This window comes from Gadus chalcogrammus, chromosome 17, assembly GCF_026213295.1.
Source record: "Gadus chalcogrammus isolate NIFS_2021 chromosome 17, NIFS_Gcha_1.0, whole genome shotgun sequence".
Classification (NCBI taxonomy): domain Eukaryota; kingdom Metazoa; phylum Chordata; class Actinopteri; order Gadiformes; family Gadidae; genus Gadus; species Gadus chalcogrammus.
The window spans coordinates 3,987,451-3,998,869 of NC_079428.1; the positions used below are offsets into that span (position 1 = coordinate 3,987,451).

General features: G+C 50.3%; 1 protein-coding gene across 1 annotated transcript in view; it reads right to left on the reverse strand.

Moving 5' to 3' along the window:
- The window catches only part of si:dkey-183c6.7 (urea transporter 1), a 14,967-nt gene extending 3,915 nt beyond the window's left edge, over positions 1-11,052 (reverse strand). The window contains exons 1-5 of the mRNA XM_056576167.1: positions 10,872-11,052; positions 10,400-10,589; positions 8,064-8,192; positions 6,047-6,236; positions 4,016-4,163 (exon numbers count right to left, since the gene is read on the reverse strand). Of these exons, the coding sequence (XP_056432142.1) occupies positions 4,016-4,163; positions 6,047-6,236; positions 8,064-8,192; positions 10,400-10,589; positions 10,872-11,052 (838 nt within the window). The remainder of the gene's footprint in view (positions 1-4,015; positions 4,164-6,046; positions 6,237-8,063; positions 8,193-10,399; positions 10,590-10,871) is intronic.
- Positions 11,053-11,419: the final 367 nt, after the last annotated feature.

The following is an 11,419-nucleotide window of genomic DNA, read 5'->3' on the forward strand; positions in this document are numbered from 1 at the left end:
ACCCGACCCACAGTTTGAGAACCGCAGCAAATCAATAGCGAGGGCGACCGTGACGGGAACCCTGATGCAGGTCGGGGTCTCGACCTTGACCCAGGGAGGACATGTGATCTCTGGGGAAGGAGTGGAGGGTGTGAGGTACAGAAACAAAGTCACATGACTTCAGGATTGGTGCCAGGCATTCCAAGTCCCTCCATTCACGGAGTGAGGGCCGTGCAGCGGTGAATGGAGTATTTACGGTTCTCTACTGTTTCAAGTTCCCTCACAAACTTGTAAATGAATCAGTGAATTACAGGAAGGATTGTAATGGATCCTCGGTTTCCATGAGGCCGGTGAGCAGGCAGAAAGCCAGAGCAGCCATGACTTCCTGTGTCTGGTACGTCATTATCCTCTAACTGCTCTTCTCTGTCTCCCTGCCTCACCCCGTCTGCCTTCTCTCCCTTCTCTCCCTTCTCCTCCACCAGGAGTGCAGAACACCTCCCTCTATTCTGCTCTTGGCCACTCCTATCCTCCTCCCCCTCTCCCCCCTTCTCTCCTCTCCTTCCCTTTTCTGTCTCGGGTGTGGCTCACTCTTTGTTTCTTTATGCAAATAAAACCAGGACCGACACGTCTGTGGATCAGAACAGTGCAGCCGACCCCTCCCTCTGCTCTCCCCTTCCGTCTGGGATGTGGTTAACATCGACAAAAAACTGATAAAACCACAGATGGTTGTTTACGGCCAACAAGTGTAATCATAATAAATCTGAATGAACAGGCAAAGAGCCGATCACCGGGAGTTCGTCTGATGAGAAACATCCAGAAGGGATACTTTGTTCCCCTCCGCCTTTGGTGGATGTCTCTCCCCCCCTCGTCTCCCCATTCCCTCTCTCTGCTCTCTCCCCTCCTTCCATCCTCCTATCTCCACCTCCTCTTCCTCTCCCCATCTCCTGCCGCTCCATCTCCCCCACCCTCCCCCCCACGCTGTCCTCTCCTCACCCTCTCCCCTCCCCCCGCTGTCCTCTCCTCACCCTCTCTCCCCTCCACGCTGTCCTCTCCTCCCCCTCTCTCCCCTCCCTCCGCTGTCCTCTCCTCACCCACTCTCATCTCTTTCCTCTCTCTCTCCATCTCCCCTCCTCTCCTCTCACTTCTCTCTCTCTCTCTATCACCTCCTCCCTCCCTCCCTCTCGTCTCCTCGCCTCCTCCCCTCGTCTCCTCCCCTCGTCTCCTCGCCTCGTCTCCTCGCCTCCTCCCCTCGTCTCCTCCCCTCGTCTCCTCCCCTCGTCTCCTCCCCTCGTCTCCTCCCCCACCAGAGGAGTGTCATTACAGACTAATGGTATCACATCCCCAAGACTCAAGAGAGCACTAAGGATTTTACCGGATTGTTCTCTGTGTATGCGTGTGCGTGTGTCGCGTAGTGTGTGTGTGTCGTGTCGGTGTGTGTTGTGTTTGTGTGTGTTTGTACGTGTGTGTGCGTGTCAGTGCGCCTGTGTGTGTGGGTGTCTCTGGATGCGTGTTTGTGTTGTGCACGTGTCTCCAAACAGGATTCGCTAAGCGTTTCTCAGATGTGTGTGTTTGTGTGTTTGTCTGTGCGTGCCTGCGTTGGTGTGTGTTTGTGTGTGCGTGCCTGCGTTGGAGTGTGTTTGTGTGTGTGTGTGTGTGTACGTCAGTGCGCCTGTGTGTGTGTGTGTGTGTGTCTGGGTGCGGGTTTGTGTTGTGCACGTGTCTCCAAACAGGATTCGGTACGCTAAGCGTTTCCCAGAAGTGTGTTTGTGTGTTGGTGTGTGTTTGTGGGTGCATGCCTGTGTTGGTGTGTGTTTGTGTGTGCGTGCCTGTGTTGGTGTGTGTGTTTGTGCCTGTGAACATGTCTGAGAGTGTGAGTGTGTCTGAGCTCGTTCAGATAATTGTCACTGCACAGGATGTAGTATCCTAAGCTTTCCTCAACTGCAGAGATAAAGTGTTCCCGTGTGTGTGTGTGTGTGTGTGTGTGTGTGTGTGTGTCTGTGTCTGTGTCTGTGTGTGTGTGTGTGTGTGTGTGTGCCTATGCATGCTTCATGCTATGTGTGTGTGTGTGGTGGGGGGGTGAGTCAGTGAGTTAGCGGTGGGGGAGTGCATGTGTGTGCGTGTGCCTGTGTGTGTGGGTGTGTGTGTGTGTGCCTGTGTGTGTGTGCATTTCTGTGGGTGAGTGAGTGAGTGTTGAGGGAGTGCATGTGTGTGCCTGCGTGTGTGTGTGTGTCTCACACAAAGTGTGAGGCTGTGAACGCTAATAGGATTTGTCAGACAGCTCTCCCCATCCAAGCACAAGATGGCCTCTTAAGTTTTCCTCTTTGCCCTTCACTTTCACAAAATGAAAGCTGTTATCATCATTAGTGCTCTCTTGTGTGTCTGCATGTCTGTCCATACGTCTGCATGTCTTGCCATCTGACTGGACATGATCAAATATGGAGTGAACTGAAACGTTTCTTAACATTCCCTACAGCCAAGGTATTAATACAGAGTCATTAAACTGACGCACTTTTACCAGTCTGACGACAAATGGATGCACTATTGTTAAGTCACGGTAACAGTACAGTACAAGCTGACTGCTGATGTGAGTATGGCTGCCATCCAGTTCTGAGTCACCCATCGGCCTGGCTTCGCCAGTACAGCCCGTGCAGCATACATCGCACAAATGTACATGGCACTCGCCCATCGCCATGTTCATGAGTCAGGCCAGAGTCACCAGGGGGTCCACACTGGTCGAAGCTCGCTGCTCGAGTTTCGACCCCAAGGACCTGCAACTGAGGAGAGGTCCTTACAGCCCCCCCCCCCCCCCCCCCCCTCAGTTGCGGGTCGTTGGGTCGAAACTCGAGCTCTACCGGGAGCACCACGTCCTCGCTAGGGAACGCCCTGCTCATTTAACGCAGAGCTTGAGTATCTTCATTTTAGTGGGTTTTCATCTTCGTCGGAGAGAAGGAAACGTTTTGCGGCGGGCATACGGCCTCCCCTCAGAAGAAGCGAATGTGACGGAGACGCCATCATCAGGGGGAGAGACGGAGCACGCGTTCTATTGACGTTTCCCCGGCTGACATCTGCCTTCTGCGCTCCCTGCACACAGTCTCCGCCCACTTGCATCTCTTTGATGTCGGCACTTCCTCGCCTCCCTCACAATTCTTTCAAAGAACTCTTTGTGTGTGTGTGTCTGTGTGTGTGTGTGTGTGTGTGTCCGCATGTGTGTTTATACAATCCATCATTTGTGCAGGTGTCTATCCATGTTTTGCAAGCATGTGTTTGTCCAGGTGCATGTGTTGGTGCACGTGTTTGTGTGTGTGTGTGTGTGTGTGTGTGTGTGTGTGTGTGTGTGTGTGTGTGTGTGTGTGTGTGTGTGTGTGTGTGTGTGTGTGTGTGTGTGTGTGTAAATGTCTATGTATACGTGTCAAAGGATGTTTGTGTGTGAGAGAGAGTATGCGTGGAGTTTGTTGTCAATTTCTAGGAGCTTTCTAAATTCACTCCTACGCCTCTGCTTTTCCCCATCGTATGAGTCATAACAGCAACACACACACACACACACACACACACACACACACACACACACACACACACACACACACACACACACACACACACACACACACACACACACGTCATCTATTAGCAGAATGCAATAGAGACTTGCTTTCTCTCCTTTCACTCAATCCATATTTAACTCATTGCAATCACCCACTTCTTTTGTACTTTATAATCCCGCTTCTCACAAAATCCTCCCATACTCAAGTGCTGTTGCGTACAGAATACTTGGCTGAGCCCTGCAAGTACACCACGCTAAGCTACCACTAGCGAGCTAGTACTAGTGTGATGTTGGATACAGAGTACATGGCTGAGCCCTGCATGCACGTAAACCACGCTAGGCTACTACTAGCGAGCTAGCACTAGCATGCTGTTGCATACCGAGTATTTGGCTGAGTCCTGCACATCGACCACGCTAAGCTACCACTAGCGAGCTAGTCCTAGCGTGCTGGAGCATACAGAGTACTTGACGTGTGTCCCACTGGCTCAGACTGACCGGCCAGCGTCCCCGCTGCGGAGCCCAGGACGGCGTGCAGGGCCTGGAGGGGCGAGTAGAGCAGCGTGGCCCCCAGGATGAGCAGGGAGGGCCCCAGGGAGTCGCAGGCGAAGATCTGCCCCACGCCCAGGAAGATTCCCTGGAGCAACTTAGGGTCAGACACGCACAAACGCAGACACATGCAAACACACACGCAAACGTAGACGCACATGCACACGCGCACACAGACACGCACGGACGTGCACACACACAGACACACACACAGAAGAAGAGACAAAAAAACACAAACAAGTCAGAGAAAACACTTTGTAATAATTAGTCACAACTCAGAAAAACGTCGTGGCAAAATACAACACAAACAAACATTTGTGACGATGCAGCAGGGAGTGAGAGGAGCCGAGGGAATAAGTGGGCATGGCAATCTAAGCACCGGTGCACATTATTCCTTTGTGATAGTACGGTGTCAGGAAAGGACAGCGTCGCGGGTGGCCGAAGTAGAGCGCCTAGAAGTGTCTGCAGCCCCGCTGCGTACCAGAGAAGCAAGAAATACGACACCAACCAACCTGCTAAACTCATATCCTCAGAGAAAGGTCAAGATCACCGTCGATATTCATTATTGATACATAACAACATGAATAATAATTGATTGAGCCTTCGTGAAAGCATTAACCAGGGAAGGCGAGAGTGCACTATCGCTATACCAGTCAGGTGTTTCCATGACGACATGAGGAGCGCAGCGACCTGGCGCAGATATTCACGAGTCACACGGGGCCTATCTTATGAAATATGTGTCTGGGTGTGTGTGAGATAGGTGGAGGCGCCGCGGCGTGAACACGATTAACACAAGACGTTACCGTGCCGGGGAAGTGGCAGGGCAGCTCGTGAGCTCTCCGCAACAGAGTGAAGACATGACATATAAATAGGCCACACGTCACCCTTCGTCTCCGGAGGGAGGGAGAGGGGGAGAGAGGAAGAGGGGGAGAGAGAGGGAGAGGGGGGAGAGAGAGATGTGTGTTGGCCCGTTAATGGGCCACTCTGTGTTGCTCGGGAGGGTTAGGCTGGACTAAAGGCTGCTAAGCACTGGCCCAAACGTTGGCCATCTGAAACGATTGAGGAGAAGAGTTCGGGAACAAATCTGTTCAGTGGGTTCAGCGGTGTCGGAGGTATTTGGAACCGCGCAGACGGTGTCTGGTCCGATTCAACATGCAAAGTCTGAGAGCGTTGGCGGTCTGAGGATTTGAGCCATCGTGCTAGCACACTGACCATGGACATATTATAGAATGGACACCGGATTCCAAAATGGCGCCCATTCATTCGCAAATGCTCAATGGCGCAGGGCAACACCAAGGAGAGATATGCGTCCGCATCATGGGTGCCTAGCCACGCCCTAGTTCATGACTTACCGGATGCAGACATATTCTTGTTTTTTAGCATTGTAGCATCATAAGCGAGAGGTCTTAGCGATCGCAGTCGCATTGTTTAGCGACCATGGAAGTATAAGTTAACTTCAGAAATATGAAAGATTGCTCCATATAACATATAATACCAACAACATAGTAAATGTTTGTAGGCCTAGAAAACAATACAGTTCAATGTTATTGCTTAAGAAACAGATTCCATCCAACTATTTACGAACAATGCTATCATTAATTTTATATACAAATAAATGGTTACTTATCGATCAGCAACGAGTTTGGAGTTAGCCTGGTCCTACCAGACCATCGTACTTCATTTCATTTGTAGAGAAGTGAAATTAAAATTGAGCGGAAGTAGGTAGGTGGGCGGTGCCAGGCTAGAAGCATCTGTCTGCGTCACACAAATACCCGGCGCATTTACTGACGCACATGACGTTTAGAAATGTTCATCGTAGTGTCCGAATTCTCGTTTGTTCGTTCCCTATATAGTGCACTGTATCATGAACACTATATAGGGAATAGTGAGTGAGTGTATAGGGAACGATTTCGAACACAGCTACTGTTCCCGGGGGCTTGACGCTGATTCGCTCCCACTCATGAAACTAGTCTTCCTCACCTGCGCTGTGTTGAGCTCTGTGGCGTTGGCCTGCAGCGCCCCCACTGGCAGGGAAGGGTAGTGCGGGAAGTAAGGGTTGTCCGGCCTGGTAACCAGCAGGTAGAGGACGATGACGATGTTGAACGGGAACACGGCCACGGGCAGGTCCCAGCGGTCCAACACCGGGGACAGACCGCTGTACAGGAAGGTGCTACAAGGACAGACGGACCAATAACAGCAGTGGTATCAGAGCTAAAACATGCAAGACTTCCTATTTCCAGTTACCCTCCTCCCTCCCCCTGATCTCTCTGAAGCCCTGGCAAGCATGTTTCCGATGGGCCACGAGGTAGAACTCCTAGAAGGGGATTTCTCTGATTCTAGAATAGGAATTATCTGATTCTAGACTAGGATTGATCAGATACTAGTACAGTACAGAAACAGGGAATTTAACTTTGGTCAATTAAGGCGTTTAAACAGAACTACTTGTATAATATAACATTTCCAACGCAAAAAGATCTTGCATATCTCAGCTCTAATTAAGGAGAAAGGAAGAGGGGGGCTAGGAAGGTTAGGGTAGGAGAATAAGAAGCAGGGGAGTGTGTGTGTGTGTGTGTGTGTGTGTGTGTGTGTGCGTATCCAACACTTTTTCACAATTAAGTGAATTTGAGTGGGAGTACATACAAATAATCAAACTGCTCCAGGTGCTACACTTTCAGAAAACACAATAGAAGATAGAAAATGTTATTCTTGTCTTATTTGTTTATGGTTGAGGCCGCAGTCTGAAGGGATGAGTCTTCAGCCTGCGGGGAGAGATGCGTATACATTCAGCCGTCCTGACGTCAGTGGGGAGCTCGCCCCACCACGGTGGAGCCAGGAGAGAAAACAACCAAGATTGTGCGGGGCTGATGCACGACGAAACCTGCTCCTCCATCACTACTACACCCGGGTAGGGAGGGAGAAGCAGGCCGTTTGAGGGTGGAGCGTAGAGGCTGATGGAGTGTCCTGGATGTAGGATGGGCCAGAGCCGTACACAGCACGAACCAGGGACCTCAGTACAAGCCTCAAATGTTGGAACTGCCTTCCTCTTGATCTCTGCGAAAGCACCAGCTATCTTTAATTTAAACTTAAAGAGATGGATTAAAAACAATCAAAACTGCAATGATCAATAGCTGATCTACCTCATATGTCCCTTCATTGTCCCTTCTAAACAAACAAATAAATAAACCTGACTGATGGGATCAGCCATTTCTAGCCAGTGCAGTGTGTGTCAGTTAGCGTGTGTTTTGAAGCGACCAGCAGCTCCACTGTGATGTCGATGACACACACCCTTATCGCCTTATCGCTCGAGTCAATCATAACCGCAATAATAACCCTTCATTGTGTTTCATCTGTCTAACCTGTTTTGGTGGAGGGTGACGTACAGTCCTTTAAGGAGGTGGTAGGAAGGAGCTCTGTTGATCAAACCCGCGTCAGATAAAGACACAAAAGGCGAAATTAGGTTGAAGATGAATAATAATCCCTATTATAAACACACGTGTTTCCACTCAGCAGACACCAGAGTTAGTGATGCCTTTATTCTCAGGCATGGCTTCGACTCCGGGACACTGCTGGGAAAACAAGTGACCAGTCAGAGGAAGACAGCAGGGAGGGAGAGAGAAGTACAAGAGCAACAGAAGGCAAAGAGCCTGTCTGTGTGTGTGTGTGTGTGTGTGTGTGTGTGTGTGTGTGTGTGTGTGTGTGTGTGTGTGTGTGTGTGTGTGTGTGTGTGTGTGTGTGTGTGTGTGTGTGTCTGATTCCGTGCGTGCGTGTCTCTATGCGTTTGTGTGTGCGTGCGTGTGTCTCTATGCGTGTGTGTTTGTTTGTGTGTGCATGCGTGCGTACCTGTCTCTGTGCGTGTGGGCATGTGTGTGTGCGTGTGTGTTTCCGTGCGTGTGTGTCTCTATGCGTGTGTGTTTATTTGTGTGTGTGTCTGTTTGTGTGTGTGTGTGTGTGTGTGTGTGTGTGTGTGTGTGTGTGTGTGTGTGTGTGTGTGTCTCACCATGCTGCTGCTCCCAGGCACGCAGGCAGGAGCAGCCACCAGTACCAGTCCCCGGCCGAGCTGAACACGCCCATCAACAGGGACACCAGCATGCCGTTATAACCATGGAGACCAGCGGTCACCTCCGCGCTACACACACACACACACACACACACACACACACACACACACACACACACACACACACACACACACACACACACACACACACACACACACACACACACACACACACACACACACACAATTAAGAAATTAAGAACTCATTTTTTTTTTAAAGCCTTGCATTATCCAACCCCTGGAAATGTGAACGCACAGCTGCACACAACTGTGCACGCACACTAGTCCAGCCATGCATGGCTGACAAGTTAAACAAACACGAGAGAGCGTTCGGTAACCCATCACTTTGTCTATGGAATCACATCTGCAGATCGTAAATGGTCATTTCGAGATTTTAGATACAAGTCTGATAGAGGGATGAGCCTCTGCCGAGAGTGAATCAAGTACATCGTGAGCTGGTGTGTGAGGCGCCGTCCACTGCGACAGTTTGTAGGAACCGTGAAAGAAAGCGCAGAGTGCAACAATCGATCTGGAGACCTGTGGGTGTGGTTGATGGCTGGTTTAAGCAGCCTCACCTGGCACCAGTCAGACTGATGGTGAGGCAGTACCAGAGTTCCCGTTGTCCGGTAATTACCGGTCTTTGTCCAGAAAAAAATGAGGAGGACCGAAAATTCTAAATGTCTCCGGTCAATATGACCGATTGGAAATAAGGCCCCGTCCACACGGAGCCGTAACGGGCGAAGACGAACCGGTTTCGCTTTATGAGGAATATTCAAGGCGCTGGTTCTCCACAGAAAAAAGTGGGGCGCATCAACCTGCGCGCATACAGCATGAGCGGGGAGATTCAACCTTTTAAATTGAGCAGAGATACTTTTGAATGTGTTCATTTGAATTGTGTTTAAATATGCTACAGTGGTCATTTGTTTAGCCAATTCATGTAAAACAATGAGGGTTTTCATTGTAGCGTAGCCTATGTGATAAAATAAATAAGTTGTTACATTTCGTCCACTCGCTCAAATTGATCGCTATAGACTACCGTAGGTTTATGAACTAAACGGCGGCAAGCTAGCGAAAGCCGGCGGCAAGCTTTGCGGAATACCGGTATTTAACAACCATGGCGAATCAAAATCTGATCACACACTTCTTCTTCTTCTTTATATAGCCTGCCTATCAATTTTTTTAAGTGCAATATACACAGACAATATCCGACCAATTTTTTTCCAATTTGACCGGTAAAATGAAACCTTCCCGGTCACATGACCGGCACCAATTTCTTCTAGCGGAAACACTGGGCAGTACGCCTGTTGTGCAATGCACACAGGTTATATGGCAGCATGGATCCACTGCTCTGTGTGGCATAGTTCTCCAAACTCCGCAAAACCAACGGTTTAAACCCCCCCCCTCCCCCAGAGTCCTGGGCGTTGGAGGAGACCAGCAGAGCCACCTAGGTGGTGTGTAGCAGGGACACTGCGGAAAGATCTGTCTCTGTGTCATTTTTCTGGGGCAGGAAAAGGTTTGGCTGCCTAAAATATATCGGACTCAAATATCAGGCCAAATGCCACCAGGGCATTTTTGTTGTTCACTTCACACTGTGAATGTGTCACAAAAACTGGTTACAAAAATACAAAGTGTTAAGGTAGTTTGATACTGTGTGTCTCTTGTGAGCCGAAGGACAAGATATCACCAGCATGGGTATTGGGGTCGGTTTCTTACACGTTCTGTGAGACAGAACTACTGACAGAGGGCTACCATCTGTCACCCCGAACTCAAATCAACCGCTTTCAACCATTCCAATATATGTTTACGACGCAACTGAACTTTGTAGCGTGAAGGCTAGCGCAGGTTCACCCTCTCTGGGAGCGTTAATGATCGTCCGTGTGCACAATCATTCCTTCTTTGACCTCGGAGGAGAATTGGTAGTTACGCTTTTACGTGACGTTAAACAGTCTAAGCCAAGACCAACAAACTGGTCTATCTTCTGCTCAAACGCCAGACTTTGTCACTTTGTCCTCTTGACCTAATGGCGGTGTGGAGGGGGGGGGGGGTTGCAAGGACATATGGCAGGCCATGTGGTTTCCTATGAATTGGTTCCTAAACTGCTGGTCCAATGCATGGCCGACCCATTTCAACTTTCGGCATGAAAATGAACAAAAACGATTTCCTAGGGTTGCTTGATTCCTCATAATTTGTCGTATGTGATTCAGAGATTAAATGCCTTATTTTAAGCTTTTTATGAAAGAAATGTCATCTGTGTGTGTGTGTTTGTGCGTGCTCACCCGTCTTGTCCTATGAGGACAGCTGTGAGCATGGAGGCCAGCACACCCACTGCTCCCAGGAGGCCCTGCCAGGGGGAAGCCCAGAGGAGCGCGGCCAGGATGAGAGCTCCGCTCAGCGGGTTGTTGGCCAGGATGACCCTGGAGACCCCCCGGAGGAACCACACCACCAGCTGCAGGGCAAACGGCCGCTCTGACCAAAAAAATACACAAACTGAGAACCACAGATCTACGTAGTTCACTCAAAAGTAACATAAGATATGCAGGAAAACTGTCGGTAACCAAGTCCCTTTTTCTTATCATACTTTTATTTTGGACTGACAACACACTGCGACTCCTACAGAGCTTTGAATGACAAGGTCATCACACACCCCGCCAAACACCAAAGAAACACCAACAATATCGTTAGACTGTTCAAGAGAGAGAGAACACCTCAGAGAGGGTCAACGCTACGCTACAGCCGGGGGGTCCACACCTCGTACGTACGTGTCCAGGCCCACCATGTCCCCGCTGCAGTCCAGCAGACGCCACAGCGCGTGGGGCCGCAGCCCGGCCCGCGGGCCCCCGGCCTGGCCCTTCTCCTTCTCCCCCTGGCCCTCAGTCCACAGCACGGTGCACTGGGTGCCCCCTTCTCCGGCCCCGTGGTCCCCCTTCATTGAGTCAGGTACTAGTCCCCCTCCCTTTCACTGGTTCTCTGGTCCCACTGCGATGGTCTCGTCGTCCCAGTTCACTGCTCCGATAGTGCCCTCCTTCATGGAGCTGTTGCCGTCGGCTTCGACTGACAGCCGGGTCCAACGTCTCACTTCGGTCCCCTCCTCTCATTGATGATGCTACTCCAGGTTCTTTGTTTGTTTTTTGACTTTAACTAACTTCCTTCTCTCTCTCTGTATTTACCTTCTGTCCGTCCCCTTCCCTCTACTCCATTCTGTTCCCAGCCTTCCCGCTACTCTCAGCGTGGAGAGAGAGAGGGAATGACTTATGAACCGGAAGACCCGGTAATGTATTCACTCAGCGCCACGGTAA